At 41.8% G+C, this 25,853-nt stretch overlaps 4 protein-coding genes across 5 annotated transcripts; 2 read left to right on the top strand and 2 right to left on the bottom strand.

Annotated features, from left to right (window-relative positions):
• Positions 1–1,732: 1,732 nt before the first annotated feature.
• On the bottom strand, positions 1,733–6,669 carry LOC134749833 (protein GUCD1). The gene is made up of 5 exons (XM_063684829.1): positions 6,493–6,669; positions 5,625–5,811; positions 4,302–4,392; positions 2,730–2,914; positions 1,733–2,476 (listed from the first exon to the last, which is right to left on the bottom strand). Exons 1-5 carry the CDS (start codon positions 6,512–6,514, stop codon positions 2,287–2,289), a joined length of 675 nt encoding a protein of 224 aa, XP_063540899.1. The 5' UTR covers positions 6,515–6,669; the 3' UTR covers positions 1,733–2,286.
• A 537-nt stretch (positions 6,670–7,206) lies between these two features.
• LOC134749945 (2-methoxy-6-polyprenyl-1,4-benzoquinol methylase, mitochondrial) lies at positions 7,207–10,014 on the top strand. The gene is made up of 7 exons (XM_063684976.1): positions 7,207–7,450; positions 7,664–7,813; positions 8,153–8,282; positions 8,693–8,831; positions 8,945–9,033; positions 9,335–9,446; positions 9,665–10,014. Exons 1-7 carry the CDS (start codon positions 7,279–7,281, stop codon positions 9,764–9,766), a joined length of 894 nt encoding a protein of 297 aa, XP_063541046.1. The 5' UTR covers positions 7,207–7,278; the 3' UTR covers positions 9,767–10,014.
• A 457-nt stretch (positions 10,015–10,471) lies between these two features.
• LOC134749969 (serine/arginine-rich splicing factor 1B) lies at positions 10,472–21,824 on the bottom strand. The gene is made up of 5 exons (XM_063685007.1): positions 21,517–21,824; positions 20,015–20,225; positions 18,063–18,209; positions 17,801–17,877; positions 10,472–17,670 (listed from the first exon to the last, which is right to left on the bottom strand). The coding sequence occupies exons 1-5, from the start codon at positions 21,693–21,695 to the stop codon at positions 17,538–17,540; spliced, it is 747 nt and encodes a 248-aa protein (XP_063541077.1). The 5' UTR covers positions 21,696–21,824; the 3' UTR covers positions 10,472–17,537.
• Positions 21,825–22,075: 251 nt separating this feature from the next.
• LOC134749955 (dynein light chain 2, cytoplasmic) lies at positions 22,076–24,555 on the top strand. Of its 2 annotated transcripts, none has more exons than XM_063684992.1 (3): positions 22,076–22,232; positions 23,322–23,445; positions 23,949–24,555. In XM_063684992.1, exons 2-3 carry the CDS (start codon positions 23,338–23,340, stop codon positions 24,108–24,110), a joined length of 270 nt encoding a protein of 89 aa, XP_063541062.1. In that variant the 5' UTR covers positions 22,076–22,232; positions 23,322–23,337; the 3' UTR covers positions 24,111–24,555. The 2 variants fall into 2 exon arrangements, with proteins under 2 accessions (XP_063541062.1, XP_063541061.1); XM_063684991.1 differs by lacking the exon at positions 22,076–22,232 and adding an exon at positions 22,473–22,615.
• Positions 24,556–25,853: the final 1,298 nt, after the last annotated feature.

The following is a 25,853-nucleotide window of genomic DNA, read 5'->3' as shown; positions in this document are numbered from 1 at the left end:
AGAATGAGGCCTAAACTGTGTTGATGTGTCCAATGTCCAATGTTCATGAAATTATGAAGGCCGCTCAAAGAGTAGTATACCAGACTACGCGGCGCGAAGCCGCGAACGCGAGTTACGTAGTAACTATTTATTAATCTGTGACGCGAGTGTGTAGTCGATTTCGCTGATTAGCGAACTAGACTCCACACTCGCGTTCGCGGCTTCGCGCACGAGTGTGGAGGAGGCTCGAGGTGAATGGTGTAAATTTATCTTAAGTGACGTAACGTAACACAATCTTTTTTGTACACTGATTGTACAAAAGTTGACAGTCAATGGAAAATGGGTTATATTATATAAAACGCACAAAACTAGTTATTAATATTATGTAAATACCTACTTACCTACTTAGTTTCGGTTTCTAAGAAAACGTTAAATCTAACTTTAGCCACTAAGTACAATGTCTTCAATAATTATAAAGGTTAATATTGTCTTCGGTTACCGCGATAGTTACTCATGAAATAAAACTATGAAAACGGATTATATCGCGTATATTGAATTTATAATACATCCCGACGTTTCGAACTCTTTACAGCGTTCGTGGTCAACGGGTGACTGAGGAAAAATTACAAAGTGCAAAAATACCCACATACTAAAATAATGAACAATCATAGACTACAAACTTTAAGGCTGGTTGTACATGAAAAATCGGTTCATAAGGCTAGTTATACACTATAATTATTTTTCAAGTAAAGATATATATATATATATATATACGCGATAAAAACTATGCCGGCTCCAACCCTACACCACGGACCCGAGAAGATTTAATTCCCTCCTAAATTGTAGGAGGGTAGGAGGGGGTTGAAAAATAATTATAGTGTATAACTAGCCTTATGAACCGATTTTTCATGTACAACCAGCCTTAAAGTTTGTAGTCTATGATTGTTCATTATTTTAGTATGTGGGTATTTTTGCACTTTGTAATTTTTCCTCAGTCACCCGTTGACCACGAACGCTGTAAAGAGTTCGAAACGTCGGGATGTATTATAAATTCAATATACGCGATATAATCCGTTTTCATAGTTTTATAAAGGTTAAGTTTAATTAAAATCTCTCATTAAAATCTATTTTCCCGGTTGCCGAGATACAGGCTGCGCCTAGTTTGGGGCCGATGGATATAAGCTTACTTGTAAAATCTAATTTATGTTAAATTCAATGTGTTGTCAATTTGAAAAAAATAATAATCAAGTTTGGTAAATTAACTATTTGTATTTATATGTCTAGTGAATTAGTGATCGTATTTCGTAGTAAAGTAGGAAAGGAGGCAATTAATGTCCTTAAAAATATTAACTGAACGAGTGATAGTATTTAATTTAACTAATTGGGAGTATCCAACCTTGCGTGTGCAATTTAAATGGTTATTTAACATAGTGTAAAAAATATAGGTATACAGATGACCCTCGCGCGGGCGGCTTTCTCGCGCAAAGATTGGCTATAGCAATCCAGTGCGGGAATGCCGCCTGCGTGATGGGCACCTTGCCTAGGGGGCAAAATTTAGAAGGGCCTTTTATGTAAGTATTTTTAAGTTTATTTTTACTTTAGTATTATTTAGTATTATTATTTAGTTTGTAATTTGTTTATTGTTTAAGTATCTTTTAGTTTTTTCTTAATTCTTTCTGTAATTTATTTTAGTTAAATAAATAAATATTAGTTTTTTAGGTATACCTATCATAGGTATTCAGAAAAAGTACCATTTTATGAAAAATAAATATTTATTTCTTTCCTGTAAATCATTATGACAATGATACTTAACTGAATAATTGTCTGTCATTGATACGGCCATTTTGTATTAATATAAACAATTGCTTAAAAAAACTTTTTGTCATGGACAATAATTAATTCGTATATAAACAGGTATAGATATCATACACTAAAGAAAATGTGACCAAGTCCACCGTGTGTTAAGTTTTTAAGTAGTAAACATATTTTTTCGGAACACACTTGTAAATAAGTAACAATGAATAAATAAAACCTTGTCTCTTGTGTCACCTCCTGTACTCCTAATACACACGAATAACGTCTCTGTCAGTAGGCGGCGCTCTAGCCCGCTCCATGCGCGCCATGCTGGTGGCACATGCGCGTGGCCTTAAGGCGGGGTCGGTAACGGTAGAGCTGGTCACCTCCTGTACTCCTTATAAACAAGTATAACGTCTCTATCAGTAGGCGGCGCTCTAGCCCGCTCCATGCGCGCCATGCTGGTGGCACATGCGCGTGGCCTTAAGGCGGGGTCGGTAACGGTAGAGCTGGTCACCTCCTGTACTCCTTATAAACAAGTATAACGTCTCTATCAGTAGGCGGCGCTCTAGCCCGCTCCATGCGCGCCATGCTGGTGGCACATGTGCGTGGCCTTAAGGCGGGGTCCCGGTACAGCAGTTTGTTGCGACGGACGCCCACTAGGAGGACGTAGTGGCCGGTGAAAGAGCCGCCGAAGCAGCGCCTAAAATTAAAAACATTAAATTAATTACGTATTTAAGTTTAAACTCACAACACAACCAACTAGGAAATACATAAATACTTGCAAATCAATAATTTTAAGAAAGAAATTCTTCATGCAACTAAGGCATATCACCATAGATTAAGACACCATCCAAATGACCTGGCAGCAAAACTAACACACAATTAAGGGATATGAAATTTCTCGTGGAATGCCCCTTTAGCGTCCAATCCAATGGCCAGTTGATCTATCTTACCTAAAATCGGCCTTCAGCTTGTTGTGCTTACAGAGATCACACGACAACAGTCCTGCGTCGATCAGCAATAACGCCGGGCCGTGTCGTAGATGACGCACTATGGCGTCAATTGGCAGGTGGCCTTCTACCAACTCTATGCCTGCGGCGTTTGCGGAATCGAAGCGTTGAGAGATGCGGGGGCGGTCCTATTAAACAGTCAACCATACTGTGGGCACAGGGCGGACACGCTATAAATCAAAAATCACTTGCGTTTCTATGTGTGAACGGCAAGTCTGGACACGCGTCATGCGTCATAGTGTGAGTAAGTTGCTTAAAAATAGTACTGGGAGTACGCCAGAAGTCCGCCAGATTTCTGTCGCGGGGCGAGGTAATTCGAATCGGGGCGGGGCGGTGCATGGCCGTTCTGTATGATAATACTATTACTTATTCTGTGCTGTAGGCTAAACGAAAATTGTAGGTACATAATACCTAGATCGCTCTTTGGCCATAAGGCCGCCTGTTGTTTACCTCTGTCTTCATGTATTATGTCATATGTGTGTTTCCACGTACATTTATTCTGAGCTTGTGCAATAAAGAGGATTTGTATACCTACATACTATGTAAGTGAATACACCAACTTTTTCTGGTCACTTGTTGCCATGGTTGACTTTCCCCAGGGCAGCGGTTCTCAAACTTTTTATATTACCAAATTAAAAATGTTAGTTCGTCACTATTGAACTGTGGACCAGACATAGAAGAGCTGGTTATTGTTTTTTCTCGCGGAGCTCTAGAGGTCCGCGGAGCACACTTTTAGAATGGCTGCCGCAGGGAAACCTTATTTATAACTCTTACTAAGCATGTTGTATAGTAGAATGTAATAGAGCAGCAGACCGCCTGTTGTTGTTGTTACCTAGTCTTAAGCTTGTATTTCGCTTTCTGTGTATTTTTTTTAACTTTATGGTGCACAATAAAGATTATTTACTTACTTACTTACAGCATTTCTTTTAAGACAATGTACCACTATATATTTCCCTGGTCAATGGAACAATAACAACACAAAGAAGCTCATAATAATAATAAATAATAATAAAGCCTTTATTCTCACAAAATATTACAAAATAGATTTAACACTAACTAACTTATATCCTACATTCTAGGTGAGGTACCCATTTTTGGGCAAAGGCCTCCTCCAAGCCCTTCCAATGATCTCTGTCTTTAGCTTGCCGAGTTCATGTATTTCCAGCTATCTTCACAATATCATCTATAGTTAACGCTATCTCTACTGAGCTCGTTCACTTACCTGTACTAACAATGGCATTCTGTTAAACAAAAGCCATTATTTCTTTTGAGTGAGCGCGTGGCCATTGTGTGTGAGCCTCAGGCACAAAAAGGCCACGCGCTCACACAAAAGAAATAATGGCTTTTGTTAACAGAATGCCATCGTTAGTACGTAAGTGAACGAGCTTAGTAGAGATAGCATTAACTATACCCATCTCCACCCCCCAAGAAGCTCATACCCTTAAGTAATTCAAGACAAATAATATTAGCAAGGACTCTATGGTTTGTATACTTTAATTAATGAATAGGCCTCACCTTATCAATGATATTCCGGTAGTAGTTGTGTTTCCTGTGGGCCTCGTTCACCCCCATCATAGTGGTATGCATGCAGTGAGGGATCTCAAACCTGAAGACAAATATAGTCCGTTTTAGTGCTTAGAATGAACCTAAATGTTCGAGTAAGCTAATTACCCTTAGTGTTTAGGAACTAATTAGTTCTATTAGCCTAGGTGATGCACAATTGTCGTTGCTACTTAAACTTTGATTTTAATATCTTATTACGTGTGATGCCAGGGAATTATATCTAATGAAACGTCGGTAAACAATTTAAGATTATATTCTAAACACACACGAGGGCACTAAATGCTAATAATCCTACGACTAAATTAAAACTATATGTTGGACGCCAAGAGGAGTTTAAACCGCTAAGGTCTGGGAATCCTGCTATTCCAAAGATACGCCGGCTAGCGTGACAACTGTGCTTTATCGAGTTAGTGGTCGTATTTTCGACCGAACCTTGAAGGGCATGTCCACAGGCTAAAACAAAGGATTTACTTTAACTATGCCAGTCCCCTTTTAGAGGCATTATATTTTATTATTTATTTAATGTACATTGGCAGTGTTTGCTTAGCCACTAGCACTTACCCCTTCGCCGTACTGTCACTCACAAAACAAAACAATAATAATGTCCGTAATAAGTATCAAACTTAGTTAATAAACGGTGATTGCATTTTGCAATCTAATTTTACATTTGCAATTTCGATGTCTATGGCGGGTACATAGTTTACACACCAACCATATTAATCTTTCAAAGACATGAGCTGGAATGACTTGCCGAATGTAATGCATTAATATAAGTATGAAAAATATCTTTAAAAATTTTGAAAAAGATGATGCGCCACCGGGGTTTGAACCCTCGCCCATACGATCGCTAGTCCGACGTTGTACCGCTGAGCCGTCAGTGCTATTAGTCAGCCGTGCGAATTTGTTGACTACTACGCTGCGGCGTCCATCGGGCGAATCACGCAATGCATACAAAAATGAACTCACTCTATTACATACTAAATACGACATAACAATCTTAATATGCACAATGCTAATTGATTGGGTAATAAAAAGGGCAATTAAACGTTATATGTTAACTGAATGTTTCTTTCCTTCTGTGCACACAATATATAGAGTTATAGTCCAGATCTGAACTGTAAGTCATTAATGTAATTTCTGTAAATGTCTGTAACTTGTTTTGTAAGCCAAATAAAATAATTTTAAAAAAACTGTCAGTTTAATATCCAGAATATAAAACACAACTTAGGTATTACACTAGCCCAAATATCCTAAAAAAATCAAGTCTTCACTTACTTCTTCAACAAATAACACAGATCAATGGTCCATGTGATTTGTCCGAAGCCCTCTTCCTTGCAGATCGGCTCAAAGTTGTCTAACAGCTCCTGACGTTGTGCTGGGTCCAACAGCATTGTGACACAGGCCACACCACAGTCCCATGAATACCGCTGAGTGAAGTGCTCCAACTCATGCTCAGCATACACTGTGTATTCAATTTACGAACTTAAGGTTCCTAAGGTTCACCCATGAAAATAAAATAAAACTTATAAAATACAGATTAATAAAATCTTTGTGTAACTTAGAACCCAGAAGGGGAAATTGAATAGTAAAACATTTTTTTCGTGTTTATTATTAGATAAAGATAAAATAAACATATGTGCCGTTCTCAATCAAAAGGGTACTTATTGTCGGTTGTCAATAAGGCGCTATTTCCATACAGCATTAATTTGAAATCAACCTTATCGACAAGCGACAATGTGGTACCTTCTGGTTGAAAACGTCACATATTACATATCTAGTGCATAATTATTTTCCATCGTATTTTCACGGAAACGGTCCATACGTGTATATGTCTTGCTATTTCAGTCAGTGTCGGTACAAAAAGTACTGAGAAATACGAAAGTTTCCGAGAAAATACAATGGAAAACAATTTTATTATATATACACTAAATCTGTACAATGCGCTTATGAAGGTCAATAAAACGACGCCGGCTCTAACCCTACACCTCTGACCCGAGATGAGTTAAATCCCTCCTAAATTATAGGAGAGTATCCCAATTAATATGGGCCAGCAAGAAACTCGGCGTATTAAAACTAACTTGTTACTGTACTCAAGGTCAGAAAATCAAAACTTTAATGTTTATAAACAAGTTTATTTACTTACCATCTTCCGATGCAGAACCCATTTTAATAAGACTTGATGCTAAAGTAACATTAAGGAGGTAATAACAATACTTGTTTATTAACTCGAAACAAGTTTAAAACATGGAAATTATGCTAAAAGAAGTACATTTTTATTAGTCATACATTTCGCCGAAATCATTGTGTGATTTGATTTGACTTTGCGGCAATGACAGCATTATTCCGATTTGCATTGGGTTAGGTTTTGCGTCCGTTTTGTGACGATGGATTACGTCACAATAAACATTTTATTTATATTTTATTAATAATATTTTCTAATCTAAGATAGTAAACCAAGTTTGATATCTATATTTTTTATAATTTTTTGCCATTATTAAAGCTTTTAATGTATGCTACTCCTTCAGTTATCGTCCCAGACTATGCGTGCAAAGAAAAGGTTTATCTCGTGCCAAAATTGCGTTTTGATACTACACGAATATATCAAAATGTTACATAAAGAGCTTATTACACTATCCTAATTTAGTGACTAACAAGAGGGACGCCGCTATACGTGAGAAACGATAGAATGTATCTCTTATCGCGTCTCACGTATAGCGGCGTCCCTCTTGTTAGTCACTAAATTGACATGAGAGCAATAAATATTCTATTCTATTCTAAATTTAGCAAAATGTAATAAGGCAATGCAGTATTTAAACGGACTGTCAATGTGACATTGACATTCGGGATTTAACAGCTGACTCGTGCGCCGTGCGTATTTATTTTTATTCCAATAGGATTCAAAGAAAATAATAAATAAGCTGCTGAAGCTATGGCGTTGAGAAATTCAGTTTTAAAGTTAGCTAAACTGGGACGATCTAGCAGTCACATGCGACTACGAGGGCTAAGTACCCAGACGTTTGAAAAAGTCAACGAAAGCGAAAAATCTAAACAGACTCATTTCGGCTTCGAAACAGTCGATGAGAAAGAGAAGTGGAAAAAAGGTTAGTGTAAGATTAAAATCCTTGACTTTGTAATTCTTATTACCTACACTCTCTTATAAGTGTCGTAACTCGTAACTATAGCTGTACCTTTACGTACAATTGAGTGATATTTTGATAACCAAAAAAATATACTACTGACAAGCATTGCAAAAGTAATCATCTCCAACTAATAGTGAACAAAAAATTAAATTTTGCAATATCTTTGTTTTTCAGTACACAATGTATTTGAGACCGTGGCGGAGAAGTATGATGTAATGAATGATGCCATGTCACTGGGCATTCACCGGTTATGGAAGGACATCTTCATGCAGCGCCTGGCTCCCACACATGGGACCAAGCTGCTAGATGTTGCTGGTGGCACAGGTATCAGACAATTATTTATTTAATTTTATGCTTATTTTAATTGAAAGTAAAATGGAAGATTTAAACATGCAACCTTTCAAAAAACAATTTTGGGAAAACAAATGATTACCACAGCACAATAAAAATGCAGTGAATTATGCAGCTAAGATGAGATAGTCTTATTAATATTCAATTGATTTAAATGAAACATTGGTTGTATTTATGTGTAATGATTATTTATAATTCTTACACATTATTGACCTTCATTATGGTCAAAAGTTATATTAATCTAACAAATACCAATCTTCAGTTCTGTCTGTTTATCCTATTTTAGTGACTAATTATGTTCTTGGATTACAGGGGACATAACATTCCGCTACATAAACTATCTGAAGAACCTGGGTCTTGCAACAGAGGGCAGACGGAGTGCCGTCACTGTCTGCGATATCAACCAAGCAATGCTCGATGTGGGCAAACTCAGGGCACAAAGGTAGTTGGATTTAGCTCAATGATGTCCTAATAGCCGGGTCCACACAGAGCGAGCATACGCGCGAGGCAATGTCCTCGCGCACAAAACGGCCGGTGTAGACGTGCCTCGGCACGTTTAAAAATGTCGATTCAACACGCGTATGCTCGCTCTGTGTGGACCCGGCTATTAGTATATGATTAGTCTACTGTAACTACAAACTATTCTTTGAACCTCCAATCTCTTTAACCCGTTTCTTGGCAATGTATTTTACAATACAAGTCACCTACATAATTTTACACCCTCTTTTTTTCTAAGAGCATTTTTTTGCTTTAGGTACCAGGCGCAAGCGAGGCTTGAACTCACGATTTTTTTTTATTTGCCAAGAGGACACTGAAAAAATAATGTTTTAATGTTGTTCTCTATATTTTTAGACAGGGCTACACGCCGGAGACATGCGGAGTGGACATTGACTGGGTGTGCGGAGATGCAGAGAAGTTACCACAAGCTGACGACAGCTACACAGCTTACACCATCGCCTTTGGCATCCGCAACTGCACACATATTGATAAGGTACAGTAAAAAAAATTTTGATGTGCAGACCAGTTTCATTTCATGAATGTTTTAAGATTTATCTGGTTTTTGATGAATACTTAGGCTTTAAATTACCAAAATTGTCTTTCCAGGTGCTAGAAGAGGCATACCGCGTGCTGGCGCCCGGCGGCCGCTTCATGTGTCTCGAGTTCAGCCATCTGCCCAACGAGGCTTTACAGTGGTAAGCTGTCAACATACAGTCGGCAAGACTATTAGTACAAACATGCCTTTATTCTCTATAGATCCAAGGTAGATTTAGTGAGATTTTTTTTTATTCACCACTTCCATTCCAATCAAATTCTTTGACTGTGCAATCACCCTGCAATAGTATGCTCTGTAGTTGCGCTACAAATATGATCGTGTCATTATCTTTGCAGCCTACGTTTTAACATATTATTGCATGTGACTGATACTTGCAATGATCAGATTATTTTTTTTCTATTCAGCAATAATAATTACCTAACTGAATACCCCTTTTTCAGGGCATACGACAAATACTCCTTCCAGGTGATCCCAGTGCTGGGGCAGCTTATCGCAGGCCAGTGGAAGCCCTACCAGTACCTAGTTGAAAGCATACGTCAGTTCCCTAACCAGGTTTGTATTAGAAACTAAATCCTTCAGTCCCAGGGACTCTATCGCTCGAATATGCAAGAGCGACAGAGAGGCAGATAACGATACTTCTAATTTCGTGGTAGGCCTTCAGCGAGGGGTGTCTAGCTTTGTGACTTTTCAACCAAAAGGTACCACAGCAGTAGAATTTAAGGATTGTGAAAAACGCAGGCAAACTTATGCAACTGTACTTATCATTCCAGGAGAAGTTCAAGTCCATGATCGAAGACGCAGGCTTCAGACAGGTCACCTACGAAAACCTCACCTTCGGCGTCACCGCTATACATTCGGGATTCAAGATCTAACTACCAGGGAACTTCTTATTGAACCATTTGGATGCCAAGAACACATCGAGTCCGTCTAAGCCTACTTTGCACGACTTAAATAGAACAAAGTGAGGAGTGTCATTATACCTCATACCTATTTTACATGACCACACTATTGACTGGTTGTTATTGTTACTGATACGATAGATTTTATTATTTAATAAAAAATAAGTGTAAAACTAAGTTAGATAAGTGAATTTTATTAAAGATCAATGAATTTACCACAATTTGGTATTCGTATTTTCCTTTTTATAAATTAATGCTAACATTTTCATTGTTTCATTTTTTTCATCATATTTATCTAATTTAAATATCTAAATTTTAATGTGAAATAATTTCATAAACCAATGAAAATAAAAAAAGCTCAATCTTATTCTGAAATGTTAAAATTTCCAAATAGTGAAAAGGCTCGATATTATTATCAACGATCAGTACAAATATTAAAACAAAAGGTATCAATGTACATTATAAGTGGTCATTAAGGGAGTGGTAATTAAAGTCAAAATTATTTTCGTTGTCTTGTTTCTGACCACTCTGTCACGCTTCTATTTTTGTCTACTATCAAATAAATAAAAAAAGTTGAGTGCTATTGCATGTCTTTCTAGCTGTAGAAATATAAAAATTCTCTTGAGAAAAATTAAATTTCATCCCATACATAAAGCTCCACTCAGTTACATTTTTTGGGAAAAAAACAAAACGATGAAAAGTCATTATATCTCGCTATCACCATTTGGATAGTTACCTAAATAAGTATTTCCTGTATTAAGATTTGTTATAAATAAAACAACCAATTTTTTAAAGGAATTTATTGAGTCCATCAAACTGTGTCGGCATGGAATGCAGAACCTAAATTACAAGTACATATACATTTGTGATATTATAGGCCTCGCCTAGCGCTCGGCCGTCTAACATACCTCCCGCTTGCTCAGAGTAAAGACCAGTCACACACTCGGCGTAGCATGCTAGTTAGCTACTAGGGCGGGAAGCGATCGCTCCGGAGCCTATAGGGCTAGCACGAGTGGGCCGCGGCAGTATCGCGCAAGAGATAGACTATACCCGTCCATTATTAAAAGGCTAGAAGACAAACGGTACTCTGAAGCGACGTCACGCTTATTATGAGGGTAAAACATTCAATTTTTCAATAACATGCAATGGGAACATTTTTATCATTTTAGAAATATATAACTGTGGTTTTGTATGTTTTTATTCATTTATTTTTTGGTGTCCAATTTATTGTGATTGCTCATTTTCTATTTATTTAACTACTTAATTGTTTATAAAAATCATGTGTCATCATCCCAATGAATAAAGTTAGAAAGGCGGGTAGTCTATCTCGCGCGCAAGTTGTCGCGGTGCACTTGTGCTATACCTACGGGTGTAGAAACATCGAAAAGCAAGTGTTAGGGAATCGCGATGGGCGAGGGTAAGCGATACAAAGATGGTACACGGGATTTTAATAATATTTATTGTGTGTTTTAAAGTGCTACTTACCTACAATAATCTAACTATTCTAACTCTATAAAAAAAAACTCGCCTTCTCGCCTATTAAAATTTGAGTGTAAGTGGGTGACTTGTGAGCTACTTTCTACCACACCACTATTTTATTAGCAAAATACCACTAACCTATTGACCTAAAAAGTCGACTAATGTTTAGAGGAGAGAATTATTGAGATAATTTATGTACGAAAAATACTGATTTACTTCTGATATGCAAATTCTAATATTTTCTGTAATGAATAGATTTCAAGATTCTACGTTGAAAGCGAATCTTATTGAATTATATTTTCATAGCAAATACGTATATTTAACCTCGAATATCGATTGTGCTACGATTATATTCGTCAATTAGTCCCGACACGGTCATAATAGCCAAGTTGTCGCCCAAGAGGCGCCAAGGAAATGATTTTTGGCCGCGGCTCAAAAAGGCCAAGGCGCTAACATTGTATCATGACCTTAGATCGATTAGTATTGACACTTTATAATCGATTGAGCCTAATAAAAATAACAATTACTATAACAGCTCATGCGAGAATCTATAATATAACATTGTATCAGGGCACTGACCCAGTTATAAGGGCTAATGTTTACCTCGCACCTCAATCGAGTCGAGAATTAGGTCATTGAGCGATTGACATCAAAAGGTGATGTTCCATAATGTGTTAGTTATGCTTCAATAATTGCGAGGCATCCTTTTGACTATGTTAATTATCAAGTTCAACTACTAGTCTACTATCAAATAAATAAAAAAAGTTGAGTGCTATTGCATGTCTTTCTAGCTGTAGAAATATAAAAATTCTCTTGAGAAAAATTAAATTTCATCCCATACATAAAGCTCCACTCAGTTACATTTTTTGGGAAAAAAACAAAACGATGAAAAGTCATTATATCTCGCTATCACCATTTGGATAGTTACCTAAATAAGTATTTCCTGTATTAAGATTTGTTATAAATAAAACAACCAATTTTTTAAAGGAATTTATTGAGTCCATCAAACTGTGTCGGCATGGAATGCAGAACCTAAATTACAAGTACATATACATTTGTGATATTATAGGCCTCGCCTAGCGCTCGGCCGTCTAACATACCTCCCGCTTGCTCAGAGTAAAGACCAGTCACACACTCGGCGTAGCATGCTAGTTAGCTACTAGGGCGGGAAGCGATCGCTCCGGAGCCTATAGGGCTAGCACGAGTGGGCCGCGGCAGTATCGCGCAAGAGATAGACTATACCCGTCCATTATTAAAAGGCTAGAAGACAAACGGTACTCTGAAGCGACGTCACGCTTATTATGAGGGTAAAACATTCAATTTTTCAATAACATGCAATGGGAACATTTTTATCATTTTAGAAATATATAACTGTGGTTTTGTATGTTTTTATTCATTTATTTTTTGGTGTCCAATTTATTGTGATTGCTCATTTTCTATTTATTTAACTACTTAATTGTTTATAAAAATCATGTGTCATCATCCCAATGAATAAAGTTAGAAAGGCGGGTAGTCTATCTCGCGCGCAAGTTGTCGCGGTGCACTTGTGCTATACCTACGGGTGTAGAAACATCGAAAAGCAAGTGTTAGGGAATCGCGATGGGCGAGGGTAAGCGATACAAAGATGGTACACGGGATTTTAATAATATTTATTGTGTGTTTTAAAGTGCTACTTACCTACAATAATCTAACTATTCTAACTCTATAAAAAAAAACTCGCCTTCTCGCCTATTAAAATTTGAGTGTAAGTGGGTGACTTGTGAGCTACTTTCTACCACACCACTATTTTATTAGCAAAATACCACTAACCTATTGACCTAAAAAGTCGACTAATGTTTAGAGGAGAGAATTATTGAGATAATTTATGTACGAAAAATACTGATTTACTTCTGATATGCAAATTCTAATATTTTCTGTAATGAATAGATTTCAAGATTCTACGTTGAAAGCGAATCTTATTGAATTATATTTTCATAGCAAATACGTATATTTAACCTCGAATATCGATTGTGCTACGATTATATTCGTCAATTAGTCCCGACACGGTCATAATAGCCAAGTTGTCGCCCAAGAGGCGCCAAGGAAATGATTTTTGGCCGCGGCTCAAAAAGGCCAAGGCGCTAACATTGTATCATGACCTTAGATCGATTAGTATTGACACTTTATAATCGATTGAGCCTAATAAAAATAACAATTACTATAACAGCTCATGCGAGAATCTATAATATAACATTGTATCAGGGCACTGACCCAGTTATAAGGGCTAATGTTTACCTCGCACCTCAATCGAGTCGAGAATTAGGTCATTGAGCGATTGACATCAAAAGGTGATGTTCCATAATGTGTTAGTTATGCTTCAATAATTGCGAGGCATCCTTTTGACTATGTTAATTATCAAGTTCAACTACTAGTTAGGTTAAATATTTAAGAAACGGTTTCTTAGCCGCACCAAACACTTATTCTGTGACCATAAAAATATTTCCATAAAAGAACAGGTGTCCTAGATAGTGTTGGTAGGAACTCGAGTCCTTTGAGTCTGAATTTGAAGAACTCAGCTCGTTTTTACGAGACTCGGCGCTTAAAACACTTCTGAGTCTTTTAAATCCCGAGTTGAGTCTTTTTTAAGAGCAACTCAAAAGGACTCGAGCCTCCGAATAAAGACTCCGACAACAATTTTATAGGTTTTTCCTAAATAACAGTAAAGAAATTAGGCGTTGTTGTATGATTTGTGTACATAATCTACAAATTTTGTAAAAAAAATCAAGAGATCTCTGAAAAGGACGTCTCTACAAGACTCGGGACACTAACAAGTTAAAAAGAACTCGAGTTTAGATTTAATTATAAGAATCTGAAAAACTGAGTCGAGTCATAGACAATGTGACCATAAAGATTCAGGTTCTGAATTTAGGATAAATTCAACTCGTGCGGTGCGCCTAGATTAAAAGTTAGAAGTAGTAGTTTAAAATCCCATAATAACATCCATGTAGTCGCCGCGAGTCGGCGCCGCTCCAAAACAAATACCACCAACTCAAACAATTTACAGTACAAAGACTGTTTGGAATGCGTCTCAATTATCCTTAATATATCTAAAACCGCAATAAGTAACATAGGTATACTAAAACCAATATTCCGAAAAAAGGCGAAAACTGAACATTCCGCCCACCAAAAAAAAACCGTAACCTTAGTTACATATGTTTATTTTAACTCATCGCGACTAATAGTCAAGTGTCAAAATAGCTTTGAATGACACTGACTATACACATCATTTAAATAAATATATTTTGGAGTGACGCCGGCAAGGATAACTATAACTTATTAAATATACTTAATTCATTGGTACACATAATTTTACTTAAAAACATCAAATACGAAATGAGCGTTTTAACATACGTTAAAAAATTCATAAGCATCACAATGAACTCGAAATTGGTTTTTAATGATTATTTATAATGACAATAGTAATTAATAATTCATGAATGTAATATTTGAAGCATTATAATGTTTAGTAGTAAAGGCAGACTCGCAGAGTTGTGTGGTAAAAGCTTTGCTAGTCTTGCCTTTTTCAATCAAAGTTACATAATGGAGGTTGCTGCCGAGTTGCATAAACGTTCATTAATAATTCTAATGACTCAAACAGCTTGAAGTCACTTTTTGGTGAATCCAAGTGTGTGAGCCATTAGAGGCAAGGCACGTCCGTGCAACATGGGGACCCTCGCCCGCGCGGCCCGCGTGCACTCAACAGAAAGAATTATTTGCAAAAATTTCAAAATCATACCCAAAGATCCGTGATCCTGGTCCGGTCCAATCCGATCCGATCCAATGCACGATCCAAAAGTTTTTAAGCAAGTCCGAGATCCAGAAATCCTTTGCAACGATCCAAAAATCCCGAGATCCGATCCTTCGGTACGATCCAAAAAAATCCTAGATTCGATCCTTCGGTACGATCCAAAAGATCCTAGATCCGATCCTTCAGTACGATCCAAAAAATCCAAAGATCCGATCCTTCGGTACGATCCAAAAATCCAAAGATCCGCGCAGAGTGCATCCTATCCGCGATCCTACGCCCTCATCCAGCAAGCAACTCCGAGCCAATCCAATCCACAGTGGATGAAACAAAAGAAAACGCTTTTAGTCATACAAATCGTCATATCGCGCGAGATACCTCCTGACTCTACTATATTAAATCGACAATTTTGTTTTTAAAATTAGCTTTGTTTAATTGTACTCTAAAATATTATCAATTTCTAGACAAAAAAGGACACTGTAAAACTCAAAATGATTTTTACGTTTCCTTTTTTGTCGGTCATTCCTGAAATCGAATACACAGTTTGCCAAATAAGTCTTGGTCAAACAGTCTACATATGAAATATGCTCGTGAGGTGTCAGGAGGCAAGTCGCTATACATGAAGGTAAACTTATGCTAGTCGCCGCGCCGCGCCGCCGCCGCCGCCGCCGCTGTCGACACACATCAACAAGGGTCAGGCACCTGTTCCGTACAAAACACCACTATGATAAAATTACAACTTTTTCAAGTCCTAATGTTATCAGCTCGGTAGTTTTATAGGAAACTGGTCCCGGTTTCTATTCACACAGATATGGTTATATAAAAGCAGTCAAAGAAAACACATTTTTTTTGGTAAAATGATACATGCATCTACGTTACTCAAGAAAAGAAGACTTTTTGTTACGAGAAAAATAATTGTAGGTAAATAGTGGTTAATACTATTAATACATGATAGAGATGAGCTAAAATTTCTACTTTACGGTATTAAAATGGATTTTGTAACTACATGTGAATGGGCATTTTATTAAAAGTGAATTAAGGGTAGAAAAGAAAAGGAAATAATCAGAGACCGGAATTATTGTGGCATTTTTGAACTGTCATAGAAAGTTCACATTTATCGACTCGTACTGTAATTTTGTGGGACCGACCTGTTTGTGTAGTGTTCAGGTTCAGTAGTCGCGGTCGCACCGGCGAGTACGTCTAGATCTGGAGGTGGAGTATAACTATATGTGTGGGACCGACCTGTTTCCGTAGTGTTCAGTAGTCGCGGTCGCGCTCCCGGGCGGCGGAGGGCGGGGGGGAGCGGTCGCGACTGCGCGAGCGCGAGTAGGAGCGCCGCACCGGCGAGTACGTCTAGATCTGGAGGTGGAGTATAACTATTTGTGTGGGACCGACCTGTTTCCGTAGTGTTCAGTAGTCGCGGTCGCGCTCCCGGGCGGCGGAGGGCGGGGGGGAGCGGTCGCGACTGCGCGAGCGCGAGTAGGAGCGCCGCACCGGCGAGTACGTCTAGATCTGGAGGTGGAGTATAACTATTTGTGTGGGACCGACCTGTTTCCGTAGTGTTCAGTAGTCGCGGTCGCGCTCCCGGGCGGCGGAGGGCGGGGGGGAGCGGTCGCGACTGCGCGAGCGCGAGTAGGAGCGCCGCACCGGCGAGTACGTCTAGATCTGGAGGTGGAGTATAACTATTTGTGTGGGACCGACCTGTTTCCGTAGTGTTCAGTAGTCGCGGTCGCGCTCCCGGGCGGCGGAGGGCGGGGGGGAGCGGTCGCGACTGCGCGAGCGCGAGTAGGAGCGCCGCACCGGCGAGTACGTCTAGATCTGGAGGTGGAGTATAACTATTTGTGTGGGACCGACCTGTTTCCGTAGTGTTCAGTAGTCGCGGTCGCGCTCCCGGGCGGCGGAGGGCGGGGGGGAGCGGTCGCGACTGCGCGAGCGCGAGTAGGAGCGCCGCACCGGCGAGTACGTCTAGATCTGGAGGTGGAGTATAACTATATGTGTGGGACCGACCTGTTTCCGTAGTGTTCAGTAGTCGCGGTCGCGCTCCCGGGCGGCGGAGGGCGGGGGGGAGCGGTCGCGACTGCGCGAGCGCGAGTAGGAGCGCCGCACCGGCGAGTACGTCTAGATCTGGAGGTGGAGTATAACTATTTGTGTGGGACCGACCTGTTTCCGTAGTGTTCAGTAGTCGCGGTCGCGCTCCCGGGCGGCGGAGGGCGGGGGGGAGCGGTCGCGACTGCGCGAGCGCGAGTAGGAGCGCCGCACCGGCGAGTACGTCTAGATCTGGAGGTGGAGTATAACTATTTGTGTGGGACCGACCTGTTTCCGTAGTGTTCAGTAGTCGCGGTCGCGCTCCCGGGCGGCGGAGGGCGGGGGGGAGCGGTCGCGACTGCGCGAGCGCGAGTAGGAGCGCCGCACCGGCGAGTACGTCTAGATCTGGAGGTGGAGTATAACTATTTGTGTGGGACCGACCTGTTTCCGTAGTGTTCAGTAGTCGCGGTCGCGCTCCCGGGCGGCGGAGGGCGGGGGGGAGCGGTCGCGACTGCGCGAGCGCGAGTAGGAGCGCCGCACCGGCGAGTACGTCGGCGAGCCGCGGCGGCGGGGCGAGTACGACCGCGATCTGGGGAATAACTATGTTTAAGACACATAACTGAATCATTTACAAAAACTGGTTCCTTTAACCTCAAGAGACCTAGACCTAACCTCCCAGAATTAAAAAAGTTTGTAAATCGAAGTTTAGCAACACGTACCTGTCCCGATCGCCACTGTAGCGGTCGGCGCCCCCGCCGCCGTAGTCCTCCTTCACTCGAATATACGATACCTCGCCCTAAAACAACATTTTTACTATATATTTCTAGAAACACAATAATACACCAAAGTCCCCAGTGGACAGCTCTGCTTAGTGCAAATTAATCAAGTACTAACGATCACTTTTCATTGACCATTCGTAAACCATATTTTCAGAAGATTTTTTATTACAATTTTCGGAATTTAATTAACAATGATACTCACCTCGTGGCTCCTAAACCTCGAATCGTCCAACTTCTTCACGGCATACTTCATGTCTTCGTGGCGCAAGAATTCCACCACCCCGGTGCCATCTTTGAATGTGTCCGCGAAGCACACGTCGCCGGCCTCGCGCATGTGGTCTTTCAGATCCTATAACAAAATGTTTTGCTTTAATATGCAAGATCAGCAATTAAGTTTGTGAGTGGCATTGTGATGGTAAATTCCCGCCCCGCGGGGGAGGAACTTGACTCAGCAGTAGCTTACCTGCCACGAGCCAAAGGGCGGTAGGCCGGTGACGAGCACCCTGTACTCGGAGCGGCGCGCGGGAAGCGCTCGACGCCCCCGCCCCGCGAGGAAGGAACTTGACTCAGCAGTAGCTTACCTGCCACGAGCCAGAAGGCGGTAGGCCGGTGACGAGCACCCTGTACTCGGAGCGGCGCGCGGGCGGGCCGCGGCCGGCGCCGCGCGGGAAGCGCTCGGCGCCCCCGCCCCGCGAGGAAGGAACTTGACTCAGCAGTAGCTTACCTGCCACGAGCCAGAAGGCGGTAGGCCGGTGACGAGCACCCTGTACTCGGAGCGGCGCGCGGGCGGGCCGCGGCCGGCGCCGCGCGGGAAGCGCTCGGCGCCCCCGCCCCGCGAGGAAGGAACTTGACTCAGCAGTAGCTTACCTGCCACGAGCCAGAAGGCGGTAGGCCGGTGACGAGCACCCTGTACTCGGAGCGGCGCGCGGGCGGGCCGCGGCCGGCGCCGCGCGGGAAGCGCTCGGCGCCCCCGCCCCGCGAGGGAGGAACTTGACTCAGCAGTAGCTTACCTGCCACGAGCCAGAAGGCGGTAGGCCGGTGACGAGCACCCTGTACTCGGAGCGGCGCGCGGGCGGGCCGCGGCCGGCGCCGCGCGGGAAGCGCTCGGCGCCCCCGCCCCGCGAGGAAGGAACTTGACTCAGCAGTAGCTTACCTGCCACGAGCCAGAAGGCGGTAGGCCGGTGACGAGCACCCTGTACTCGGAGCGGCGCGCGGGCGGGCCGCGGCCGGCGCCGCGCGGGAAGCGCTCGGCGCCCCCGCCCCGCGAGGAAGGAACTTGACTCAGCAGTAGCTTACCTGCCACGAGCCAGAAGGCGGTAGGCCGGTGACGAGCACCCTGTACTCGGAGCGGCGCGCGGGCGGGCCGCGGCCGGCGCCGCGCGGGAAGCGCTCGGCGCCCCCGCCCCGCGAGGAAGGAACTTGACTCAGCAGTAGCTTACCTGCCACGAGCCAGAAGGCGGTAGGCCGGTGACGAGCACCCTGTACTCGGAGCGGCGCGCGGGCGGGCCGCGGCCGGCGCCGCGCGGGAAGCGCTCGGCGCCCCCGCCCCGCGAGGAAGGAACTTGACTCAGCAGTAGCTTACCTGCCACGAGCCAGAAGGCGGTAGGCCGGTGACGAGCACCCTGTACTCGGAGCAGCGCGCGGGCGGGCCGCGGCCGGCGCCGCGCGGGAAGCGCTCGGCGCCCCCGCCCCGCGAGGAAGGAACTTGACTCAGCAGTAGCTTACCTGCCACGAGCCAGAAGGCGGTAGGCCGGTGACGAGCACCCTGTACTCGGAGCGGCGCGCGGGCGGGCCGCGGCCGGCGCCGCGCGGGAAGCGCTCGGCGCCCCCGCCCCGCGAGGGAGGAACTTGACTCAGCAGTAGCTTACCTGCCACGAGCCAGAAGGCGGTAGGCCGGTGACGAGCACCCTGTACTCGGAGCGGCGCGCGGGCGGGCCGCGGCCGGCGCCGCGCGGGAAGCGCTCGGCGCCCCCGCCCCGCGAGGAAGGAACTTGACTCAGCAGTAGCTTACCTGCCACGAGCCAGAAGGCGGTAGGCCGGTGACGAGCACCCTGTACTCGGAGCGGCGCGCGGGCGGGCCGCGGCCGGCGCCGCGCGGGAAGCGCTCGGCGCCCCCGCCCCGCGAGGAAGGAACTTGACTCAGCAGTAGCTTACCTGCCACGAGCCAGAAGGCGGTAGGCCGGTGACGAGCACCCTGTACTCGGAGCGGCGCGCGGGCGGGCCGCGGCCGGCGCCGCGCGGGAAGCGCTCGGCGCCCCCGCCCCGCGGCCCGCGCCCGCCGCCGCCGCCGCGGGGGAACTCCACGCGCAGGCGGTAGCCGTCGTAATCGTAACCGTCGCGGGCGCGCACGGCGTCCTCTGCGTCTCTGTCAGATGTACAGAGTATAAAATGTTGCCAAGCAATATTAGAAATTATATGACACGAAACCGATTAGGAATAAAATTTTACGAATAAAAACGATATATTGTTTCAAAAACTAGCTTATTTAATTGTACCGCGAATACAAAAAAATCTAAACAATTTTCAGTCACAAGTGAAGTTAAACTGACATCATAAAGTTTTGTGACTTGTGACTCCCCCGTGTCACAACATGTCACATTTTCTGGACCCGTCCCTACCCCTAAACGTGTGACGTAATTAATGGATGATCCCAAATGAATGTTTAGAGAATTTAATATTAAATTCTCTTTAAATCATATAAAAATGTGGATTTGGGAGAACAACCCAACAAACATACCTACATCATAACAACAAGCTATTAATAGGAACCAGACTGACAGACTCATTAAGTTTCTGTATTAACATAAGACATCTTACATCTCTATAGATGTAAGATGTAAAACTTACGTTAATAAAGAAGAAGGGTGTAGGAACCATGTCCTAATAACACAAACCAATTGAATAATGTAAAGGAAAAAAATAAAACATTTCAGTGAAATGTGTTTAAATAATATACATTATCTTTTCCTCATACAAAACAAATAGTTTGAATAACTAGTCTTCACATGACACAAATTACAAATACCTAACAGAGCAGTTATCAGCAAAATGTTATCAATAGCTGCAAATGTACTGATATAACTAATTACATTGTACAAATGTTACAAATGTATTTAACCAACAAACCAATAAATTCAGCACCATTTAAAAATGGTCTCTATAATTTCATTGTGTTTTGAACGTTTTTCAGACCATATTATTTTAAGTCGAAAAACGCTCGACATGTTCACTCCGTACCGAGGAGCGTATGTTTATTATTACGTTATAGTTATCCATGCCTGTAGGTGCAAAATCTGAACAAATCATTTGCAACCATTAAATTAGCATTTCAATTAGGTGGCGATGTGTAAACTACCATTATGAGGCCCCGAAACTTGAAAAGATAATAATGATAAGTACCTACACTGATTTAAATACGGATAATGATAGTAATTTGTTTACCCTTCGAGCTGGCGTTATTACCGTATGAATAAATCATCCATAACACTAATACCTATAGTAATAAACTAAATAATGTACCTATGTTCGACAGTAGGTATATATGCTATGCTTGATATGATATCTGCATTTTTAAGGCTGTCACGTTTACGGTCTTCAAATATGTGGGGCACTAACAATTTCACCAACTGACACAAGCTAAATATAGCAGGACTTACCTCGGATCTTCGAATTCCACGAATGCGAATGGAGGACCTTTTCTATTTTTCAAATCAACGAATGTAACTTTGCCGAATTTGTAAAAGAGATCTTGAATGTCCTTTGTCCTTATGTCCGGGGGTAGGTTTCCGACGTATATTCTGCACTCATTTCTGTTGCCGCCGCTTCCACCCGACATGATTATGGCTTTTTAAATAAGATATCTGCACTAAATAACGAATTAATTTATATACTTTCCGGCGTAACGCTACTTCGGCTTGATCGGCAAATTTGACAAATCAAGATGGCGTCAATGAGTTATTTCCAGAGGAAAGGGAAATGTTTGTATTCGTCCTAAATGTCTATGGTTCAAAAGAGGTTTGATCAGAAATAACTGAATCCAACTTATAACACTGTTTATTTTTATTTAACTTGTTTTGACTAAAATACTTAAAGAAATGCTTTGTTAAGTTATTTTATGAAAATATCGCCCATATTTATTCACGTCTGTACAATAAAACTTGTACTAGCCGGTAACAAAGTTGAAAAAACTTGAGAAAAGAACGCAACCATTTTTTATTTTTCGAATTTGTCTTTGAATTTAGAACGCCCTCTGCCGCATACCACAAGAGATCTTTGCTGAAAGAAGCCTGTGAAAGAATCCTCTAGAGAGTAGGCATAGAATCTCCTTACCAAAATCTTTGCGTGATATTTCGTTCGTTTTTCCGAAGCAAATGTAAGTAATTCTTTATTTATATTATTTATTTAGCTTAACAATGGATTGGTGATTCGTTAATTGTGAAATTTTCGTGTAGTTTGCCGTATTCACAAAATGGTGCATGAAAGTCTGTATGCGGATGAACATGTTTTCAGCTTCGTTCGCAAAAAAGGTGCAATAAAGTCGCTTTATTGATTTAATTGTCATGTTTCCATAGAAATATCTTTCTACGTCGCAGTTCTTCATTATCTTTTTCGTATAATGCCGAGTAACATGTTAGCGAATTAGCTTAGCGGTGGCAATTTTCGCGTTTTCTTATTGATGACGGGCCTTACTGCTAGTGCTTCCGTTCGAATTAGTACAAGAAAACCACCTAAGGCCGAGCCAGAGACCCAGTACAGGTAATTTGATTAGAAGGGAAAAGCGAAGGTTCGCAAATATGTGTCGTACCGGTCGTACCTATTTGGAAGTTATTCGGCGCGCGTACTTGGCATATTTCGTAAAAGGCGCGCTGGATCCAGAGCCCCGGGTTTCGCGCCTGACCTTTAGTTAAAAGTTATTTATAGCTGTTATTGAACATGAACTTCAACAGTCCTGTACTCGTGTGGAAATCTATTGATTGAATGTTAGAAGGGTAGGCGATAACCTTTGCTCCAGGTCTATTGACAATGTCCGTCCACGCGTTTGAAATAGATAATCCTATTTATTTCTCTCCTATTCTAAGTTCCAGCGATATCGTAATGGCGCGTTTACACTAGGTAATTTGGCGAGCGATTTCACCAGCAATCATAGTTGTATGTGAATGAGACAATCCATCAAACCCACGTCAATTTATTGGATTGCCAGTATTGACACACGCCAATAACGTCTTGGAACTCGCCAAGTGGCCTCGTGTAAATGTACCGTAACTAAAGGGCAAGGTCATGAATTAGCACTTACCTGGGCTGCACACCTGATTTTCTCAGAACATCATCAGAGCGCGCGCGATACAGACAGACGCTGCTTGCCTGATTAATAAAAAAAACTATTTAATTTTCATCCCGGATTACCAGTGCAAGACTTAGTTTAGTGCGACAAGTGAAATTTTAAAGTTTTCGAACTTTCCAGACATACAACTGACAAGATGTGTGACCGCAAGGCGGTGATCAAGAATGCCGACATGAGCGAGGAGATGCAGCAGGATGCTGTGGACTGTGCGACGCAAGCGCTTGAAAAATTTAACATTGAAAAGGTACCTATATTATAATTGTTCTCACAGATAACAAGTTTCCTTATTTGTGGTTAGTGGTTGAAGGTTCTCGTGTGAAAATGGATAAATGATTCTGGTTGTTTGGTAATTATGAATAAGTATTAAGTTTAACAAGTTTTAGTTTTTGCAAAATAGCCTGTATTGCCTTATTTTATCTTATCTTATTATGATATATTAAGTTTACCTAGTGGTTCGTTAAAAAAATGTTTTGCATAATTTTTTCAGAACATTCCAAGCATAAAGGCTCATCCACACCGCAGTTACCATTTGTGGACCAACACTATGCGACATAGTAACATTAGGTAATGGTGGAGCAACCACAAAAGTAACTGCGGTGGATGCACCTTAATAAATAACTTCATATTGATTGAAACTGGAGCTACTGCTATAAAGTAATCTGTATTAAGAACTAATGTAATTCCTATTTAGCTTGAAAAGGTTTTATCTTCCTTTGTTCACTAAATAAGCTTTTTTTCTGATTCCAGGATATTGCTGCATTCATCAAGAAGGAATTCGACAAGAAATACAACCCAACGTGGCACTGCATCGTCGGGCGCAACTTCGGCTCGTATGTGACGCACGAAACCCGCCACTTCATCTACTTTTACCTCGGCCAGGTTGCCATTCTCCTGTTCAAGAGTGGTTAAACCCCCTCCGCACACTTCGCTCTAAATTTTTTGTTGTTAGGATGCAGTATTACCGGGCCCTCGTGCCTCGCCTCGGGTCCACTGGGACAGCGGGGGTTGCTTACATTCCTACCATCGGGTGCATGTCATTAGTTAGCGAGGCGGAGCGCGCAGGCCTGAGTGTGTATGTGAGAGCTTGTATGGGCTGCCGGTCGGGCTCCATCACCCCGCGAGGCACTGTGTAAATGTACTGTGTTTAGCTTAACTTAAGAATCAATATTGACTTGTGGTAAACATTCACTTCTAGTGTATATTTATATTAAAGAAAATTTTAGTTAATTATTCCTAGACTTTAATGTGAAAGTCATATGTTAGTACCTAACTAAATCTATTGTTTACTTTCTTTGTTGAAACATTCACTGGAGATATTTTCACTACTTCTATTATTAAACTTTCTTACAAACCACATAGCATGTTTTATTTTGAACAAACACTTAGGGCATTCTTATAGAGCCAAAACTAGTAATTAGGAGTCTAGAATTCAACATGGGCTAGGGCGTGACTAAAACCTAGTACTTATATCCTTGAACAGTCCTTAGGGTTCCCCTTTTCCATTCTAATTAAGTTAACTGTTTGCTAATAACGCTTAGGGCCACTTCCTCCATTCACTAACCCGAGGTTAATCTGGAGTTGCCATGGTTACCAGTACAATTTGACACTGGGATTAACTGGTTAAACCTTGAGTTACCATGGTTACCAGTGCAATTTGACACTGGGTTAATGGTTTAACCGCTTAACCCCCGGGTTAGTGGGATGGTGCAAGTGGGCCTTAGTGAGCTGTTCTGGGCATACCATCTTGACAGTGACACTACTTTAGGCGTTAGTCATGTGGAGCAAAATTACATATTTACGGCGAGGCGTACATTGAATCCTGAAAGAAGCGAAGGAGTCGATAAAGTGTCCCGAGCTGGCGAGGGATTTTAAAATAAAATTTTAGCTACCATGTGACACACTACTTTTCACATCAAAGTGGCACTTTTCTTTCCTGCGAAGAGGGATCAAAGTGGCACTTCTGTTTTTATTTATTTTAAATTTTGTAAGAATTAAAATGTGGCTTTCCATTAGAGAAGGGTCCTTATGCACATGACATGAAGCATAAGGACCCTTGGCTTCTAATGGAAAGCCACAAATATACCTACTTGTAAGTGTGGTAAGTAGGGAATGTGCAATGTATATATGTAAGTATACCTACGTAAATCTGATGAGCTGCACATTTCAAGTAAAGTCAGCAAACAAACGGAATCGAGTCGGTAAATCCGCATTTGCAAAAAACTACAAAATCAAAGCAGCAACAGGCAAACCCTCCTTGACTCGATATAGGGTCCTGTTTTTACCCTTTGGGTACGGAACCCTAAAAAAGGAAATAACTACCTAAATGCATAATCAATTATCATCCAACATCCAAGCATGCTGATAAATAAAATAAATCAGTCTCCCACATAAAAGTACCACTTTTATTTAGCGTGCGGATAGTTATCAAACTAACACTCCGCCGTACTAAATTCCTAGACAGCATAGAGTGCAGCGCCATCGTCGTTTGCATTATTATTTTATTAACTTTGTATACGATGTGCGGTTACCAACTTATTTTTGTATGTGGACAAATGAGCAACTAATATCGCGACGTAATATATTAACAGAAAGCATAGATACTAGCGCCACTCTGAGCTGCATGAGTATCGTATTTGCACTTGTGGTCATTTT

The sequence above is a fragment of the Cydia strobilella genome, chromosome 19, assembly GCF_947568885.1.
Source record: "Cydia strobilella chromosome 19, ilCydStro3.1, whole genome shotgun sequence".
Lineage (NCBI taxonomy): Eukaryota > Metazoa > Arthropoda > Insecta > Lepidoptera > Tortricidae > Cydia > Cydia strobilella.
This window is presented reverse-complemented; position numbering and strand designations above follow the sequence as displayed.

What these genes read in the sequence shown, in the direction of transcription:
- LOC134749833 (XM_063684829.1), bottom strand. Translation starts at nt 6,514, where the DNA reads ATGGGTTCTGCATCGGAAGATG. An exon ending in ACCGGAATATCATTGATAAG is followed by an intron (nt 2,915 to 4,301) that starts GTGAGGCCTATT and finishes ACTGTTTAATAG; the next exon opens with GACCGCCCCCGCATCTCTCA. An exon ending in AAGCTGAAGGCCGATTTTAG is followed by an intron (nt 2,477 to 2,729) that starts GTAAGATAGATC and finishes TTTTAATTTTAG; the next exon opens with GCGCTGCTTCGGCGGCTCTT.
- LOC134749945 (XM_063684976.1), top strand. Translation starts at nt 7,279, where the DNA reads ATGGCGTTGAGAAATTCAGTTTTAAAGTTAGCTAAACTGGGACGATCT. An exon ending in AGATGTTGCTGGTGGCACAG is followed by an intron (nt 7,814 to 8,152) that starts GTATCAGACAAT and finishes CTTGGATTACAG; the next exon opens with GGGACATAACATTCCGCTAC. An exon ending in TACGTCAGTTCCCTAACCAG is followed by an intron (nt 9,447 to 9,664) that starts GTTTGTATTAGA and finishes TTATCATTCCAG; the next exon opens with GAGAAGTTCAAGTCCATGAT.
- LOC134749969 (XM_063685007.1), bottom strand. Translation starts at nt 21,695, where the DNA reads ATGTCGGGTGGAAGCGGCGGCAACAGAAATGAGTGCAGAATATACGTC. An exon ending in GTGGAATTCGAAGATCCGAG is followed by an intron (nt 20,226 to 21,516) that starts GTAAGTCCTGCT and finishes TACATCTGACAG; the next exon opens with AGACGCAGAGGACGCCGTGC. An exon ending in CGAGGTTTAGGAGCCACGAG is followed by an intron (nt 17,878 to 18,062) that starts GTGAGTATCATT and finishes ATGTTGTTTTAG; the next exon opens with GGCGAGGTATCGTATATTCG.
- LOC134749955 (XM_063684991.1), top strand. Translation starts at nt 22,536, where the DNA reads ATGACGGGCCTTACTGCTAGTGCTTCCGTTCGAATTAGTACAAGAAAA. An exon ending in GAGCCAGAGACCCAGTACAG is followed by an intron (nt 22,616 to 23,321) that starts GTAATTTGATTA and finishes CGAACTTTCCAG; the next exon opens with ACATACAACTGACAAGATGT. An exon ending in AAAAATTTAACATTGAAAAG is followed by an intron (nt 23,446 to 23,948) that starts GTACCTATATTA and finishes TTCTGATTCCAG; the next exon opens with GATATTGCTGCATTCATCAA.